Consider the following 19,342-nt stretch of genomic DNA (forward strand, 5'->3'; position numbering starts at 1 on the left):
GGGGCATTAATAGAGCTGCAGCCTCCCAGTGATGGCCCAACCAAGCTTAAAGAGCAAGGAGCACATTAAAGAAGATGTTGCTTTCTTGCAGTTGCTCGGCTGGGGATAAAAGCATTTATTTCTTTAGCATTTACTCCCCAGTATATCAGATTTCTTTGTAACCTAAGTTTTGCTGTGAGCCTAGTTCTAGGCAACAGATCACTGTAACCCTTTTTTTTTAGATATTTATTAAGAAGCCCCTAGCTGTGTGCTGAGAATGAGGGACTTAAGCCACAGGCCAGTCTCTGTAACTTGCTGGGTGGTTGGCATCTCCTTACGGGTGTTTGTCCTTCCCCCCCCTGGCAGATGTGCAGACTTGGGCAGCACAAGCCCATCTGCAAAGTGCTGCGGGACGGGATCATGCAGGTGGGCAAGAGCGTGGCGCAGAAGCTGACAGACGAGCTGGTGAGCGAGTGGTTCAGCCAGCCCTGGGGCTCTGAGGACTGTGACAATCATTCCCGCCTCAAGCTGTACGCGCAGGTCTGCCGCCATCACCTCGGTGAGTCACCCCACGGCTCCGGGCCTGGGGGGTCATCTGCAAACCCACTGTGTGTGTTTTCTAAAGGTGCACATTATGGTCTTTTCAAAAATTTAAAAGATGTTACAAGGTTTTATCTTAAGTTCTTCCATGTTAAATTTGCCTGCTTCAGAAAGTTGTGTTGTTTGTCACTCTGGGGATTGTATCAGAGATTTGAATTCTTATCTTTTTAGAAAAGTCTGTTTGGTATAAGGTGTTTGTGTATCACAAATATCACAGAATGACAGTCTGGTCTGGTTGGAAGGGACCATAAAACTCATCCATTCTCTTAGCATTTGTATATCCTTAGAATGTTGTTGAAGTGCAGGGAACGTCATTGGAGGTGCAGTTTGATGCAGGTTCTTTTGATCTGACTGTCATTAATCCCTCTTTCCATGCCATTCCAGCACCTTACTTGGCCACCCTGCAGCTGGACAGCAGCCTCCTGCTGCCGCCTAAGTACCAAACGCCGACTGCGAGCCAGCCGCAGGCAGCTGCCGGCAGCTCGGGCCCCGCTCCCTCTAGCTCCTCCTCGTGTCTCTCGGCCGCCGCCGGCGCCCCGGCCACGGGCAGCTCCTTCAGCTCCACGCCCAGCGCGGGCACCACCAGCCTGGCGGCGGGGAGCGCCTCCTCCTCGGCCTCCTCGGTGCCGCAACTGTCCGCCTCCTCCGCCACCCCCGGCGCCAGCCAGATGGGCACGTCCTCCACGCCTGGCTTCAGCAGCACTGCGGGCTCGGGGCAGGGCGGCAGCACCGCGGGAGGCGCGGTCGAGCGCCCGCAGGGCAGCGCGGGGCCCGGGGCGGACTCGGAGCCCGGCCCCAGCCTGCCACAGCAGCAGCAGGAGGGACAGGAGGGGTAAGTGAAACACTCGCGTGGCGAGTTCTGCTCGCTGATCCCTGTCCTGTGCTCAGCCAGCCCCTAAGCCTTAGGAAAATGCTTCCAAGGAGGGGCCTCTCTGGCAGGTGCAGCACAGCCGAGCAGGTGGGAGCAGAGCACCGCCTCTTCCTGTTGGAGCAGTCACTGACAAAAGGGAGCAGGAAAAACTCTCCTCCCCTTTTTCAGCACAGGAATCCCTTCCCGACTCGGCTGCATGGATGTGGAGCTGCCTTGGGACCCTCCACCTGCCCTGTCCTTGCAGCACCAGGAGCACATGGGGTGTGTCAGGGCCTGTGCCACACCATACCTGCAGGTACCCCATGGAGCAGAGTGCCTCTTGCTCCATCACACCTGCAGCATTAACAGATGCAAAATGCAAGCCATGGATTTTTTTTCCCCAGTTCTTTTGCATTGCAGGTGTTGTTTTGCAAGCAGGCACACTGTGAGGTCAGGAGACACAATTGTAGTTCTGTTACTTTAAAAGAAATTTGGGCAGCACAACTTTTTTAAAGACTTCATTATGAAAGCCATCCTTCACATAAAAATTAAGAAAAGGTTTTTTAGCATTGTATGTAAGTAACTTTCTAAGGCAGCATGTTTTTCATTACTTTCATAATAATGCACATTGCTGATAGTCCTGGTGTGTGTTACAGAGAGGGAAACACCCACATCCTGCTGTAGCTGAGCTGGTCCTTGAGAAATCTGTTCCCTGATCTGTGCAAAAAACTTTCTGAGCAGCTGCAGGGGCTTCTGACAGAGAAGCTTTGATCACTTACAGATGTTGAGCCTGTCTCTCCTGGCTGAGGCATGGGAGGAGTGTTTTACCTAGTAAGAAATTCTCAATTGCTCGTTCTGTTACCAGTGGAGTCTTTCCTGGACCTGAACAGGACTCCAGGCTCCATGAATTGCTTTGGCACTTCTAAATTCCTACTCTCCCCCTTCCACCTCTCCTTAAAGCAAACCCTAAACTGTACCAAAACCCAAACACACACCTACATGAAAGGACACACAGCTAAGGAGTCAAGTTTTCCATATTCTTCAGGTCTAAGCTGGTCTGGTTGCATTCAGTGAGAGGCTGTTAGACCATGGTACCTTTAATGCCTAATTAACTGCAGCTATTTCGGATTAAGAGCTGCTGTGAGCACAACTCATCTCAATGCCTGTCCTCATGGGTTTTAGTTTTGCTTTCCTTCCCCCGGCCCAGCCTGGCCCCAGACAGGAGCAGTACTGACTGTGGCTCTGCCCCCAGCGCGGCGGAGCGGGAGCGGATCGGGATCCCCACAGAGCCAGACGCTGCCGACAGCAACGCCTACCCCCCCGCCGTGGTCATCTACATGGTGGATCCCTTCACATACACTGCCGACGAGGAGTCTGCCTCCACCAACTTCTGGCTCCTGAGCCTTATGAGATGCTACACAGAAATGTTGGACAGCTTGCCTGAGAATATGAGGAATTCTTTCATTCTCCAGGTAACTCTGCCTTCCTCTGTATCCTCACATTGAGACTCTGTGTCACAGTACACCTGTGATATGGACGCTATCCTAATAGATAAATGGGAGATAATGCATAAAATGTAGGTGGCATTTACAAATTATTTTGTTGACAGTACAAGTCTGTATATTAAAACAACCCTTTGTGTTTGTTTTGATGAGGAAATTAATTACAGCAGCCACAGTTTCTCTGCATTGAATCTGTCCCATGGTTCAGCAATCCTATCTGCTCAATGCTTCCTGGAGAGGGATTTCAGTTATTTAAGTTGTAACTCAAGTTGCCATTGCCAAAACTGGCCAGTGACTCCTTTGATTACTTTACATGTTGAGTCATTTGCTGTTTATATTCCCTTGATTTATACTATTTAATCCAAAAGAAGTACGTGAAGCCAGACATTTAATGTATAATATGACTATTGTATTGTTATTATCTGCTTCTTAAAAATAATTTACCATGTAACTTGGCATATAAAAACAGTTACTTACTATGGAATTGCTGAAGAATTGAATTTGTGCAGCCAGAGGCAGCTCTTGGCCTCCTGCCCAGGCTGGCTGCATTTTGCCAGGCCTTCTGTCACAGAGGCTGAGCCTCAAAAAATGTGGGGGCAATGGAAGGCCAGAGGGCACAGGCAGGAGCAGTGTGGGAAGGATTTCTGTGCACCTTATCCATGTCTGTTCACCTTGGTATAAAGGTATTTCAAATTAGTTTTCAAAAATTAAGAATTGGAACTTCTTGTGGTGTCTCAAGTTGAGCATGGAAAACTGTTGTGGAGTTTTTTTTTTTAATAGTTTCTTACCTCATTGTCCCCTGAAAGGATGGGGGAAACTGTCACCAAAATATTTGAGGCTTGGGGGTGAACTGAAAATCAGATCCACAACTTCATATTGTGGTAGGCTGCAGGCGGCTGATTGATCCAGAGCTGGGGATACTAAAACCAAAGCAGCCACTGATAGCACAGTGTCTGAAACACAAGAACTGTGTAACCCCTGCACTGCCATTGGAGCTTAGGCTGTAGCACACTGACCCCTTTTTCTCATTGCTGTTTGTTTGCACATTCACTTTTTGTTCCTCAAAATACATTTTGCCAGTTTAAGTCAAAGCAGCAATTTTCTCTAAGTCAAGGGAAACATGATCCAGTTCCAGCACTGTATTCTCACAGCTGTACCACAGCACACACAACATGAAGTTACTTCAAAATAAATCAAATCCAAATGTTTGCAGCTTTATTACTATTCCTGTACAGAGGGGAAAGGCTCAACTTCTGAAATCCTTGGGTAAGGCTGGCACATTTAGTAAGCAGAATGTGCTGCCAAGATTCTGAAGGTTCAGGCAAGAACCATAAAGTAGTAAAAGTTTTGTGACACTTAAGTTTTATTACTACTGAAAATATTTGTTGAAACAATCTGTTTAAGTGTTGTGGTGGTAGCTACAATGTAAATGTTTTATATTGACATCTTCTGCTCCAAAGATCTCACTGTAAAAGGAAAGATACTTTAACAGCCACAAGTGGTGCTTGTACAGTAAAAGCAGTCGATAAAAACAGTGAGGTTACAGGGATTTAATTACAATTTTGAAATAGGTTTGATCTGAAAACTGGTTTTTTTGTCATGCTTTGTTTCCTTCTGAAGGAGTGTTGTGCCATTTCTCCTTCCTACTCTTGTTGTGTAGATGAGTCTTAACCCCCAAACTCATCTCCCAGGCAAATCTCCCTGTAGCTCTGGTTCTTGCTGTTGGACCTGTGAATCCTTGTGGGTTTCTTCCCATGGCTTTCTGAAACAAATAAACTGAGCAACAGCTGAGGCTGCTGAGCTTCCACTGGGAACTAGATTCAAAAGGGAAAACAACCACACAAATCATTGTAACAGAATCTTAATTGTGCCCTTGACACCCCTCTCTGAGGATGACACCATAGTGCCAGTTCCCACAAGGCCAGCAAACAATTCCCAGCCCTGACCATGAACACAACATTCAGGGACGGTGTGGTTCAGGCCACCTGCAAGTGAAGATGTTGCCTAGAAAAACACTTGTAAAAATTCAGGGTGTTTGAATACAAGTGTTTGGGTTGTATGGATTAAAATTCACTCTCCTTGTGGTGGAAGCAGTTTTGTGCCAGAGGGTGCAGTCGTTGCCAGCTGCAGCCACTCCTGCCAAGGGGCCTGTAATGCAAATCATGGAGCATCCCAAAGTAAGCTGGGTGTTCAGTGACCAGTCACTGTGTGGATCTGGTTGGATATTAATGAGCAGCTCCTGGAAGCCTCTCAGCCCTGTTTTATTGTGTGTCTGAATTCCACAGATTGTGCCTTGCCAGTACATGCTGCAGACAATGAAGGATGAACAGGTTTTCTACATTCAGCACTTGAAGTCTCTGGCGTTCTCTGTGTACTGCCAGTGCAGGAGGCCCCTGCCCACACAGATCCACATCAAGTCCCTCACAGGCTTTGGGCCAGCTGCCAGCATTGAGATGACCCTCAAAAATCCTGAGGTTGGTATTGGTGGCAAGAAAATCCAAGTCTTTTAATAAACTGTAACCACTTTCCTCAAATATCAAAGAGTAGAGAAAATACTTGTTGGGAGATTTTTTTTTCAAGGTATAGAAGACAATGATGATATAAAGGGAAAAGGCAAGGTAATATGGAATAGAAAATAATAACAAAACCATCAGGCTAACTTGCTTTCAAAACATTTTAAGCTTCTGGTTTTGAGTCATAAAGTAAAAGGTTAAAGTGTAAAAGAAGAGAAAATTAACGTCGTTATTTGGGATTCTGAGTAATTTTCTGGTTTCAGCCTATAGTGCTCCAACCAGAGTTTAAACCCAACTTTTATTTCTATTCGCATATATATGAAATAAGTTCCTGTGTCTAATTGCAGATGTTATATTAATTCCCTGAGGTAATGGAGAAATCCCTCTCTTCAATGAGCTTATCTTTTATCTATTTTAAACTGCAAATATTAAAGCCCTGATTCTGGAATTTCAGGGATTTCAAAGGAAGAATAATCCATCCTACTTTCTATGAATGTTTTGCATTCTTTGAAAGATAACTTTGAATATTTTATTTAGATCTAATGGACCAATGAAACACTTAAATACTTACCTTGGCATAAAGAGCTGCTTGGGAGGGTTTAAAAACCTGCTTGCAAAGCCAAACTTACTGACATTTATTTATTGCATTTAATTAATCTCTGTTTATTGCATTTTACACATTTGTTCTCAGTCTGCACTGCAGACTCCCAGACTTTGCTGAAGAATTAAGAAAACACCCTGGCCATTTTTTAATTATGGAGCATGTCTGGTGAGGCCCCTCCTGTGTGTTCTCTAGAGGGGAGTTCCAAGGCAAAGATGGGTTTGGGGTGCCCATGTGGGAAGCGGTTTTGCAGAAGAGGACCTGGAGGTCCTGTTGAACACAATGGATGCTCCCGAGGAGAAGCAGTTGGGATGCCTTTGGAAGGTGCTGCAGCACAGCCAGGGAGGTGCTTGTCCTCCTCCCTTCTGGGCTCCTCGGAACAAGAAACTCAGATGCACTGGAGCAAATCCAGCCAAGGGCCTAAGGATGATTAAGGGACAGGAGTGGGTTTAAACTCCTGCCTGTGTCAGAGACTGGTCTGAAGACTTCTTTCATACCCTGGGTTACCTGTACATAAAAAGAAATCTTTATATAGGTTTGAAATGCATCAGCTTTAACAGGCAGCAGTGAATTGTCTATAACCCCCTTTTCCCAATCTCTCTCCTCACTAAGAGTGCTTTGAATTTACTCATTGTTTCAAGCTTGCCTGTCTCTGTACTTGCTGCCAGTGTGTGTGTGTTCCTTGTGTTCAGTAGTTTCTGATCTACCAGCTGATGGTTGTGCTGACTCTGTTGCAGAGGCCCTGCCCAATCCAGCTGTACTCACCTCCTTTCATCTTGGCCCCCATCAAAGACAAGCAGACAGAGCTGGGAGAGACATTTGGAGAGGCCAATCAGAAATACAATGTGCTCTTTGTGGGGTACTGCCTGTCCCATGACCAGCGCTGGCTCCTGGCATCCTGCACCGACCTGCACGGGGAGCTGCTGGAGACCTGCATTGTCAACATCGACCTGCCCAGCAGGTACTCACTGCCCTTGCTTCTCCCAGGGATCCATGTCTGGAGTCACCTCTCACCAGCTCCTTGCACATTGCTGCCTTCCCCTTTCTGCTCAGGAGATCATGCTGGTATTACAGTGAGAACATTTCAGTTGGCACTTGTAGATTTCCAGATCTGCACAGGGAAAAGCAGCTGACTTACACTTGTTTTACAACTGTTTTGTTTAAAATCTTCCCTTGAGGAACACCTGGTGTGTTGCTCAGCAGTTTGATGGCACTGCAGTAACAGTACTGAAAGCAGACACCTAAGTTTTTCTTGTTAGTAGTAGTAAAAGGTAGGTTAGGGACTGCTAGACCTCTGTAGTGACATACAGTGACATAATTAGAGAGAACAGAAATCTGAAGATTGTCCTTGATTCTCCTCTCACTCTTGTTTTTAATTCCTTCCCTTGCAGGTCAAGGAGGAGCAAGCTGTCTGCCCGGAAAATTGGGCTGCAGAAGCTCTGGGAATGGTGCATTGGCATTGTCCAGATGACATCCCTGCCCTGGAGAGTCGTCATCGGACGCCTGGGCCGGCTGGGCCACGGGGAGCTGAAAGGTGTGCAATTGTCAGGGCTGCCACTCCAGGCTGTGGAGTGGGACAGGGACCCAGGGTGAAAGGCAGGATGGCTCAGACCTGATCACAAACCTTTCAAACTAAAAACTTGAGAGTGTTAATCACATAACCATAGAATTGTTTAGATTGGAAAAGCCCTCTGAGCTCAAGTCCAGCTGTTCCCCCACACTGCTGAGGCCGCCACTGATTCATGTCCCCAAGTGCCACATCCACACAGCTTTTGAACACTTCCAGGGATGGGGACTCAGCCATTCCTCTCAGTTTTGCATCACCTGCAGACTTGCTGAGGGTGCACTCTGCCCTCCCACAGAGGCATTAGATGCAGTGAATTTGGCTTCACTTGCCAAGTCCTGTCTCTACTTCCTAGAACTATGATCTTATAAAAGGTGAACAAGGTGTGTCAAATTCTATCACAGACAGGATAGACTGCTGTTTATTTTGCCAGAGTTTAGTGAGGGCAAATGTGGATGGGAAGCCACATTTCCAGGCTTCCCAGGCAGGGATCCTTAGGAGTTTATAATCAACACCAGAGCTGCTGAAACCCTTTCTCTCCTTTTGTCCCCATCATTGTCTTGACACTGATGCCCACTTGACCAAGTGGAATCTGAGTGTAAAAGTACCTGGCAGAGAAATCACCAGGATCCTCCAAACAGGAATTTCCTGGGCCATGACAGCATGGATTACAGCAGAGCTGGCTGCAGTCTTACCCTGGCACTGAATTCCTGTATTGATTTCCATAAACCTTATCTTGTTTGTGCCCTGGGTCTGATGCTGCTCCCTCATGTTCTGCAGAATTTGCACACTGTCCTTCCAAGGGAAGTTGGAGGCCTTATCACATGGTAGAAAAGGTTCTGAATGAAGTTATCCTGACACAGGAATAGAGACAGGATTCAGCTGTGATTCCTCAACTTAAATGTCGCTAAACAAACAAAAAGCTATTAGGAAAAAATGTATTGAACAAAGGAAAGCTAAGAGACTAGCCTGGAATAAAACATCCCTCAGGAACTGCTTGAGCACCTAGTTTGCAGGGCCAGACCCCTCATGTGCACAGGAGTCAGTCCTGGAGAGTATGGGATTAGGGAAATGCCAAGTGTTGGGAATGTTTTGCTGTTCCCAGGTGAGTGGTGGCTCTGCATGAGCTCTGTCCTCCCATGGTGCTTTTCCCTTGCAGACTGGAGTATCCTGCTCGGGGAGTGCTCCCTGCAGACAATCAGCAAACAGCTGAAGGAGGTTTGCCGAATGTGTGGCATCTCCGCAGCAGATTCCCCCTCCATCCTCAGTGCCTGCCTCGTTGCCATGGAGCCACAGGGATCATTCGTGGTGATGCCAGGTATGTTTTAGCCAACTATGGCAATGCCAGCAAAACTGTTCTTTATCACATTTCACACTGGGGCACAATAATCTTGGGATTTCTGTGAAGAACTTGACTAGCATGGCTATGTGTGGCAGACAATAGGTTGAGCCAGCAGAATTCCCCAAAATACCACGGAGAGATACGTGGGGAGAGCAGTCTCCTGAGGGAAGGTGACGTGGGACATTGCCAAGATGCTGTTCTGTTCCCTGGGGAGTACATCTTTGTATCTTTAGCCCTCCCCATGTATTAACTTAACTGGGCTCAGGCAGCCCAGTTCCCATGGGCTGGAAGTTGTGTCACAGACACCCTTGTGCATGGAGGAGGCTGCAGTGGGAATGAGTAGGAACCTGTGGAAATGAAAATAAGAATAAGCCCACTTGCATTCTCACCTGCTGAAGTTATTTAGGGAGTTCACTTACAAGCAGCAGTCCATGGGCTTAAGTTGAAGTAAAATTTAATGCTGAGGTTCCCTTTGTTGTTTTACCTAAGCACGTACTTTTTAATGTATGTGGTGACACATCCTTAACATATCCTTACAAACCATTCTGGGGTTTTTTAAGTTTAGAAAGAAAAGACTAATAAAGACCAGAATTAATTGAGCTTGAAAATTACTTATCATGCTGAGTATTTCCAAAGCAGAGATTTTGTAATGTGAGAAAACAGATGGCAAATGAGGCTTTTTTCATATCACAGTAAAACAAAGAAAGACCCAAATCCTTCAACAGATTTTTTTTTCCTTTAGATCCTGACAGATAATTAGGCCAACAGCGAGCAAAAATTAGGTTAAAATTGAAGGTGCTGGTTAAATACTGCAGAAAAGGTGTCTCTGCATTGACTATTTGCACCTCCAAAATTAATTGTTAGTGGATAATTGAGAAGAATGGAGGAGGAGGAGAGAGAAGCTTTATTGTTGTGTGGCCATTTTTGTGCTTGTGTTCATATCGACCACAGTAGGGTGTATTTCATAATTCTACAGAGATGTGTGTGAAAAATCAATTAAACTTGCTCATTTAACAAGTAAATATTTGATTAAGGGGCAGCAGAATGACAGGTGGGGTGGGGCTGGTGGTCTTAATGTCAAGTTCTTGCAGCAATGTAATCTTTTGAAGATGAGGCCCTTCAGCTGTGTCTGTGAGTTTGCAGAGCAGGTGGGTTGGCAGAGGTGTCCCTGCACACAGAGCAGTGTTGGGGAGGCTCTGCAGTAACCCCCTGTGTCATTTTCTGTCCCCACAGACGCGGTGACCATGGGCTCAGTGTTCGGGCGCAGCACGGCGCTGAACCTGCAGTCCTCCCAGCTCAACACCCCCCAGGACGCCTCCTGCACACACATCCTGGTGTTCCCCACCTCTGCCACCATCCAGGTGGCACCTGCAAATTACCCCAACGAGGATGGCTTCAGCCCCACCAATGGTGAGTGAGGGGGAAATCCCTTGGGGCCTTTGCAAGGTGTCAGCAGACCTGAGCTGGGCAGGAATAAACCCCCGAGGGGCCAGGGATCTGCACAGACCCCACACCACCCTGGCAAGGGAACCATGCAGGGCTCTAGCTACAGGGGGAGACTCTGTGCTTTCCCTGAGCATGTTTTCAGAGTCACACTATTCCCAAAGGGACAAGGACCAGCCAATGCACCAAGTGACAAAGACCAGAATGTGCTTTGTCTTGTTGTGACTTGCTCAGGCCAGCTGCTGTTTTCCAGTCGTGCTTCACATCATGCCCTGTTGTTTGCAAAGCTGACAGGAAGGAGGCACTTGTGGTTGAGTAGGGAAGATATCCCAACCTGAGATTCCCTGGCGCCCCCAGAGTGCCTTTAAATTGAACCTGCAGTCTGAGTCAGCAAGACTCTGCTTAATGCTTTATATCCAAATAAGCATTTTCCTGCTTTGTACCAAATCCTTTAAATGAGTGCAAAGCAATTTAAACCAAGAGTGGCTACAAACATGTACAGTGGCTGTATTAATGAGGAGGGCAGTTGGGCTAGAGAGGAAGGCACGTTATTGCTTTAAGGCTTTGATCTGTCCCTCCTGGAATGTCCCAGGGCCTCTGAAGGGAAGTTGCCCCTCTCAATCCCTGTCCCAGGAGGCACTGGGATCCCTCCCAAGCACAACAAACATTAACCTGCATTAACCTGCCCCTTGGTGCTGCAGATGTTAATTAGAGTCAGGTACAAGAATGGCCTTTTCCAAAATGGTGTTAAATTTAATTTTCTTAACTCTGCTCTACTTAATGATTAAGCTGCTTCTTATGCCATTAGCCAGCTCATTTCTGCTCTGGGGGCCAAGCAGAGCATGATATTACCTCTGGTTTGTTTACTGAGGCTGTAGGACACAAGTTAATAAACTTCAGTTAAAGCATTGCTCCAGCAATCCAGAGGTTCTCTTTGGGAGATGAAGGAAAACGACCACCTGCCTGTTTCAATACTGGGGTTTCAGGTGAAATTAGTTCAGGACACACATACTTTTCTATTTTATACAACATAAATTAATCTTTTTCAAGAGAAAATGTTATTTATTATATGTAGGATGCATGACTTCTGTTTAGAGCTTCATGTATAGTGTCAGTGTTAGTATAAATTTGGTTGCAATTCTAATTAATGCAGTTAAGTCAGACAGCTCCCACTGTCCCTGTCTACCCACTAAAATGTGCTTGAAATGTCATTATACACTTGGATTTCTTTGCCTGCTGAGCAATCTGGATAAGAAAAACCCCTCTAAACCATATTGGGATGCTGTAATTTTTGGCTGTGTTGGTGGTGCCTCATCCTTCCCTCCCATAACTTACTCGGGGTATTGTAACCTGTGTGCAGATGATGGAGTAATGGAATGCACAAGGCAAACACATCTTCCCTGTATCTTTAGCCCTCCCCACCTATTAACATAAACCAAATTAATCCAGCCAATTATGCTAACAAGCTCTGTGGAACTCCTGAGGTGAAAGTGGGTTTTGAAGGCTGCTTTGTTGGGGATCCTGGAACAGTGTCTGAAAGGATCGCGAGTTCCTTGCTGCCCTTGTGAATTCCAGAGCAGTTTCCCTGGAGCTGCCAGGGCTGTTCCCAGAGGCTGGAGTTGGGGTGCAGCTCTGGGAGCCTGAGGAGCAGCACTCACATGGAGCTGTGTGTGATGATTCCAAGTGTCTTGTTAAGGGATTTCTGTGACCAGCTGCACAGAGGTGTCAATTGTTCTGTTACAAAATTCAGTCTGGATTTTATGGAGGTGCTACAACGGGAATTCTGTTCATTCTGTGGCCACTGCTAAAATTCATTATCCCAATAGCTTGCTGCCAACTCTCCCTTTCATGTCTGTGTGGTTGCAGTCAAGGGTTCTATGGGGGATTGAACAGTAAACTCTTTATCTCTGTTTTCATCTGTCTTGGGAGTATGTAAAAGAAAAAAATTGAATGATAGTAAATTAAAGGGAAAGGTAATAAATTATAAAAAATTCTTGGAGAAAAGAGTATAGCACATTGGAAATGATTCTCCTTTCTTTTCTTTTTCAGATGACATGTTTGACCTCCCATTCCCAGATGACATGGACAATGACATTAGAATTTTGATAACAGGGAATCTTCACTCTTCACCAAATTCCTCCCCAGTTCCTTCCCCTGGATCACCATCTGGCACTGGAGTGGGATCTCACTACCATCACAGTAGGGTAAGGCTGGAGTACCATAGGGCACACACTGCTTAAAATAAAATATAAAGAAAGACTCAAATCCTCCAAAACATCTTTTTCCTTTAGATCCTGACACATAATTAGGTCAACAGCAAGCAAAAATTTGGTTAAAATTGGAGGTTAAATACTGCTGGAGGTATCTCTGCATTGGCTGTTTGCACCCTCCAAGTTAATGGTTGGTGGATAATTGAGGGGGAGAGAGCAGAAGGAGAACAGCTTTATTTTTGTGTGGCACAGCCATAGGTAATGACCCTGCACAGATTTAATCTGTACTCATCCATTCTTTCCTGGAAAATCCTATGGAATGTCCCTGGAACAAAGGGACAAGTCTTTGAGAGAAGGGAAGCTGTGATTGCCCTGTTCCTGTGGATTTCAGGGGAGGCAAGAGGGAGGGAATTATCCCAGTGGTGAAACTCTGCCCATGGAAACTCCGCAGGTGCTGGATGGTTATGCAGATGTTGTTTTCTTAGGAATATTTAGCCCAGAGCAAGCAGCATTTGGGAGTTATTTTTGTTTGAAGTGGCTTTTATAAAGTCAGTTCCAACATCAGTGATTACTTAAAATGCAAATTATTTTTGGTAATTCAAGTTATTTTTTTGAATTGGCATAGCTTGGATCAGGTTTGATGGAACTCTTTCCCTCCTACACTTTATCATACATGTAAGACTGAGCTGTTCTCTTAAAATGGTTTCCATCACAATTAGGTAGGAGTTTTATGCTTCACAAGTTTCTGTGAAGTTTTGTTCTAAAAGTATTAAGTTTAAAGTAGTAGCATATTACTTCTTTACTAAAAAATGCAGTATTTTATGAGAGAAACAGGGTAACTTATACCATTTTTGACATGTCACTGAGATGTCTCAAGATCAGAATGTGACTAAATGGTGGTAGTTTCACCCCTGGAAGTAGAAAGTCCTACCTGTATTTTCCTTGCAAAGTCTGCCAAAATGCCTCAGTGCAACTTTAATACAGTCAGTGAGGGAGAAGTATCTCCTGCCTTAGCCACAGAAATGCTAATCCTGCATTTTGTGAGCTCAGTCCACAACCACCTTGTGGATTGTACAACTCTCCCATCAAAGGTTTGATGACAGCACGTTGCTGTCCCAGTTATTCCAAACTGATGTGTGGGCAAATGAAAACTTCTAAATTCTGCTGCGAAACCCTGCAGCCATAAATCACAACTTCTCTCTCTCTCTCTCCCCAGTTCCCTCAGCAATGCATTCTGCCCAGCTTCTGTGCAGAGCTTGCTTTCAGTGGAGCTGCATCCATTGGGAGCAGGCCTGGGAGGTTCATGGCCTGAGCCCAGAGCCCTGGACAAGCCCTTTCAGCTGAACCTGAGTAATTCCCTTAACCATTAAGCCAGGCCTGGTAATTGCAGTGTAATGTTTGGCTTTAGCAGAGCAGCAGTGTGTGATCATTCCCCCGTGGGCCCAGGGTCAGGGCAATAATTGATGGCTGGGCACTGGCCCCATGTGCCGGGCTCCCAGTGCCACCTTCTCCAGGCTTTTTCCCTGCCTTGGATTCCTGTCCAGACCCACTGGAAGGGATTGGCAGGGAGGGATTTGCAATTGAGCTGCTTTCTGTGCAGCGGAATCTTTGCCTTTTTCTTTTAACCTATTGACATTTATGGATGAAGTGAACTGCTCTACAGTGTTTCTGAAACATAAACCTGGTGTACCCAGGTACAGGGGAATAAGGCAGGGCCTGGATAACTTTGAGATTCCTGACTGGCTAAAGGAGGGCTCATTTATCACAGGACAGTAATCAGCAAATGAAGTCACCATTCCAGGTGACAACACCCTCAGAGCTGCCTTTTCCCTGTTTTGCAGAGCCAAGGTGAACGTCTCCTCTCCAGGGAAGCCCCAGAGGAGCTGAAGCAGCAGCCTCTGGCTCTGGGATACTTTGTGTCGACTGCCAAAGCCGAGAACCTCCCGCAGTGGTTCTGGTCCTCCTGTCCTCAGGCACAGAACCAGTGTCCCCTCTTCCTGAAGGTCTGTCATGTTCCACATGGAACACTCATTACCCATTGCTGTTACCATGCCTGTAAAAGCTGCAGTTGGAGTCTGTGGTGTCAGAGTGAACCTGAGACCTCCCACTCCAGAACTGCAGAACTCCAATCTGTTTATTCAAAAATGTTATCATTAATTTGGAAATACATGGTCATGGGGGGTTCAACACAGAATACCAACTTCCCATGCTGTCTTGAGGTGATTCACAGTGGATGTTTCTTGGGAATCTTTAGCAGTACCTGCTGTATGAGGAGTTAATTTTTGCTCTTTCCCTCTGCAGGCCTCTCTCCATCACCACATCTCTGTAGCGCAGACAGATGAGCTTCTACCTGCCAGAAACTCCCAGCGAGTTCCTCATCCCCTCGACTCTAAAACTACATCAGATGTCTTGAGGTAACATCCTTTAGGTTTTCATTTTTGCCCTAAACAGAACTTTGGGGACTGAGCTCAGAGGTTTCAGAGTAGCCTTTCCAAGCTATCACAATTACTTACCAGTTTTATCAGCACTTTTTAGCCCTGATGTACTCTGTGTGTCTTGGGGCACTTCCTCCTCCAAGGCACCAGAGCAGGGCTTTGAGGGTGAATTCTGTGCCTTCCCTCTGCTCTTCACAATGATGCCAAGGAAACTCAGAACATCTCAGCCTTGCCAGGGGGACATCATGGTTTGCCCCCCACCCCGACTGTTCTGTTCCCCTGGCATCTGATCTGAGCTGTGCCATTCGTTATCTTACCTCACCAAATGGACCTGTAGGAGATAAAAGCACTGCCTGATACCACTGTGCTAGGACTGGGGTATGAAGGAGACAACTGTTCCTGAATGCATGCAGGATATGTGTTTTATTGTTCAGAATGATGTGAGGCCTGTTTGCTTCCATCCTACCTTTGGGGGCTGTACACAGATCTGTGAGATGAGAGCAGAGTGTGGGACACCCCAGTGACCAAACAAACATCAGCAGGGAACAGGAATATCTAATCTGAGAAAATTTGGGTTGTACTATTCTAGAAGATCTGAAATTGCATCTTCTTGGAGGACTGAACTCTTACAGGTGTCCCAGGTATTGAGCTAAAACAAGAATGCAGTGGACAGGGAAAGGATCAGATGAAACAGAAACAACTTATAAGATGAGAAATTGCAATTAGATACAGGATCACAGGAACCTTGTGAGCAAATACTGGCACAGGGTGCCCAGAGAGGCAGAGGTTCTCAATCCCCAAGGCTCTGACAGCAGTGGCATTTGAAGCACTGTGAGTCCAGAGTCTGTGTGTGTTTGGGAGGGCTTTCATGCAAATAGTTCAGACATAGCAAAGCTAACCCCTCCTGCTTTTCAGTGGGGTTCCTCCTTTGCCCCCACTCTGGCAGCTGTGTCAGGGTGTAGGCCAGGAGGGCCCATTCCCCCCCAAGGGCAGGGCAGGCTGTGATGTCTGTGCCTCCTGCAGGTTCGTGCTGGAGCAGTACAACGCCCTGTCCTGGCTGACGTGTAACCCGGCCACGCAGGACCGCAGCTCCTGCCTGCCTGTGCACTTCGTGGTGCTCACCCAGCTCTACAACGCCATCATGAACATCCTGTAGGACACAACAAGCACTTCTTCATCTGGCTGTTTCTCCCCTCCGCCTGGGAACGTGCCATCACCTGCAAAGAGCTCCATTTGCTTCTCTTCAGACCAGCCCTGTTCTGTGCTTCTGTTCCTCCAAAAGCACATGTGAATTCTGCAGTGTTCAAAACTAAACTCTCCATTAACATCTCTGGCAGCTTCAGTCCAAAATCTGGGAACATCCAAGAACAGTGAACACAGAGTAACCTCAAGCCAGTGTTAGTTTGATGGCTCAATAACTACTGGTCAGCGTGATTATTTTTTTTAATATTTTATTTTTTTAAGGAAGACTACAGGATCTTTTTGCATTAGGAACTGATAAAGACCCACGAGCAGTGTCAGCCCTGTGAGTAAAACCCGCCTTCTAGCGACCAGTTTGGGTGTTTCGGCGTTTGATCTTCGTAAACTGGGACTTTGCAGGAGGGAAAAACCACAAACACAAAACCACACAGTTGTAGTCTCGTATAAATATTGGAGTTTTCTGTCTACCTGGAGTTCCTGTCAGAGTGGATTGGGATGAATGCATGCATTTGTTACCTGTCCATGTAGATATGAATGGTCTGGAGATAATTTATTTATTTTTAGGTTTGGGGAGGGGAGGGATTAAATTATAAAGGACCAGGAACAGTAGAAATACCTTAAAAATCCAGCTCCGTTCCACTGTAGGGTTATTTATCTACAGACCTCTCACTCTTCTGACCTGGAAATCAAAAGTGAAGCTCATAGCAATCAGTCTGGGAAGGGAAGTTTGTTCTGGTAAGGATATCTTGTATTTTAAGGAGTTTTCCCCTGTGTTTAGCCTGGTTAAAGCAAGGAATGGCCAGTGTTTAATGAAGGATAATACTACCTAAGGGAGAAGAGTGAGAGAGGGAGGTAGGGAGGAAAAATACTTTAAAGCCCAGTGTCAGGGCAAGTGGAAAGTGGTAAATTAATCTATTGTAGAGCTATGATTGAAATATATTTCCAGTAAATTTAGTGATGCTGGAAAAGTATTTACTGAAAGCCAAGTTGCCCTTTAATTCTGGGCAGACTCGTCCATGTACATATCCAAAAATATGGTTTTTGTTTACACTAAATCAGTCACAAATCTGGTGTATTTTTTCTGACTATAGGAATATTATTTCAAAGAAATAATTTTTAAAAATTATATCATTAAATTAGTACTTGAAGTTACACCACTGTGGTGGCAAAGTTACTTCGTTTAGTGAAATGATTGCCATTGGGAAGGTTAAATGGCTAACTGAAGTATTTTTATGACTCCTTCATTCCAGGCTCCAAGGGGTTCCTATTCCAGCCCCATTCCCTCATTTCTGGGGGTGCACTGGGCAGCAGGAGGGGGCCAGGGTCAGGCACTTGGATCAGGCTTGGTGACCCCTCCCCTGGCTGTGAAGAAAAACTACCAAGTTTAGAGTTCTTCCAAAAGACTTTCATGTTCTGGTTAAAAAAAATGAAATTCTATGATTTTAAAATGTATTTTTCTTGAGATAATGTAACATTTAAAACAAATTATATAAAATAATAAAAGAAAAAAAAAAGAATTTCTGGTGTAATGAGAAGGTGAAGGCAGGAGAGGAACCTGTAAATGGATTATTTCCTTCCCTGCTCCACCCCTCCGTGTGGGTGTTCTCTTTGCAATGTATAGGTTAAAAAAATCTGATATCAAACCATTTGTATCTAATGTGTACAGTGTAAAATTGACTTTAAAAATATTGCAGTACTATTTTTTCTTAATCAGAAAAGAAAATTCTCAAGGCCTTTTGAAGAGCATAAAAAGATGAAGATTGTAAACTTGTATAAAAAATTTAACTTGGGGAGGAAAAAAATGTAAAGTAGACATTTGTAATCTTTTACCATTTGGGGGTTATTTGTTCCCAGGATTCATCTGAACTTTAGATTATTATTTTGCTTATTGTTTTTAAATGGGCCGTTTTTATCCAGGGGCGTTTCTTCCCCACAAACCTGGTTCTAAGCAAAAATTAGAAATTTAAAGAAGGGCAGCAAGGAGTAGTTTTCATCTGGTGTCTTTTATTTAATTTTTTTAAGTTAAGAGAAGCTGGTGACATATTTATACGTTTTTGTGCAAAATAAATGAATGGCAATAGATTTTAAAGAAAAATCTTATGTACTTCAGTGTGAAAAGTTCTGTATAATATTTCTCTTAAATATGCATTATTTTACTTGTGAGTTTTTTACTGAATTAATCTGAAATGTACAAGCCCTGGCTTTCCTACAGAGTGAAGAAAGTTATTTTTTTTTTTTTTTTTAATTTCTAACTTTGGAAAATCATGCCTAAATCAGAATTATTATTACAGTTGTTTCAGCTAAAGGGAGTGGGAGGGTGGGGAATGTCCAGCATGCTTGTATGTATATTTCAGAACCTTTTTTAAATGTAAAAGCTGTACATTTCTGGGGAGTTCTGAATTTCTTTTTGTTTTCTTTTGTTTTTTCTCTGAGCATTTTGCAGTGAGCTTCTTTTATATATAGCCGACAATTTGAAAGAAAACAAAAAAAAAATGTGAAGTTCATTTTAAATCTACAGTATATCGCTGGTACAATACACTAAAAAAGACTTTGATAAAAAGAAACAATAATAATAAAAGACCTCCATTTTAAATGTCATTCATATATACCTTGTGGATGAGAGCTATATACTTTTACACACTTTTTTAGATGAATAAATTATTGAATTACTGAAACTGTTGGTGGAGTTTTATTCTTGTATTGAGCTCTGAGTTTTGGCATTCCCAGGGGAGGAATTGCAAGGTGCAGATCCAGGGATGTGAATGGAACTGGAATGAAATGTTTCAAACCAGGCTGTTGTGAGGGGAAATTGGGTGCCACTGATGCCAAGGATGGAAAATCCTGCCAGAGGGGTGGGTGGGAGCAGCCTGGGATCATCCAGTGCCACGGGAGCAGCGGCTGCTTTCCATGGGCAACTCCAAACCAGGGTCCATCAGTGATGGATGAACTTCTCCAAGTGCAGCAGGTGAGTCTCCAGCAGGAGCTGGCAGGGAGTCAGGCCTGGCCCCTCTCCTTGCACAGGGACTGTCCTGGATGAGGGAGCAGAGCCATGGCCTCAGGCTTCCCAGAGGAGCTGCAGAACCCTCAGCCCCCAGGAGCCAGA

At 45.1% G+C, this 19,342-nt stretch overlaps 1 protein-coding gene across 1 annotated transcript in view; it reads left to right on the top strand.

The window, feature by feature from the left end:
- Positions 1–18,908, top strand: part of MED13L (mediator complex subunit 13L) — a 167,351-nt gene extending 148,443 nt beyond the window's left edge. The window contains exons 20-31 of the mRNA XM_056504092.1: positions 346–538; positions 964–1,411; positions 2,682–2,901; positions 5,217–5,405; positions 6,783–7,006; positions 7,437–7,579; positions 8,769–8,927; positions 10,185–10,361; positions 12,444–12,598; positions 14,446–14,607; positions 14,906–15,018; positions 16,063–18,908. Of these exons, the coding sequence (XP_056360067.1) occupies positions 346–538; positions 964–1,411; positions 2,682–2,901; positions 5,217–5,405; positions 6,783–7,006; positions 7,437–7,579; positions 8,769–8,927; positions 10,185–10,361; positions 12,444–12,598; positions 14,446–14,607; positions 14,906–15,018; positions 16,063–16,195 (2,316 nt within the window). The 3' untranslated portion in view covers positions 16,196–18,908. The remainder of the gene's footprint in view (positions 1–345; positions 539–963; positions 1,412–2,681; positions 2,902–5,216; positions 5,406–6,782; positions 7,007–7,436; positions 7,580–8,768; positions 8,928–10,184; positions 10,362–12,443; positions 12,599–14,445; positions 14,608–14,905; positions 15,019–16,062) is intronic.
- The last annotated feature ends 434 nt before the right edge of the window (positions 18,909–19,342 follow it).

The sequence above is a fragment of the Oenanthe melanoleuca genome, chromosome 15 (genome assembly GCF_029582105.1).
Source record: "Oenanthe melanoleuca isolate GR-GAL-2019-014 chromosome 15, OMel1.0, whole genome shotgun sequence".
Lineage (NCBI taxonomy): Eukaryota > Metazoa > Chordata > Aves > Passeriformes > Muscicapidae > Oenanthe > Oenanthe melanoleuca.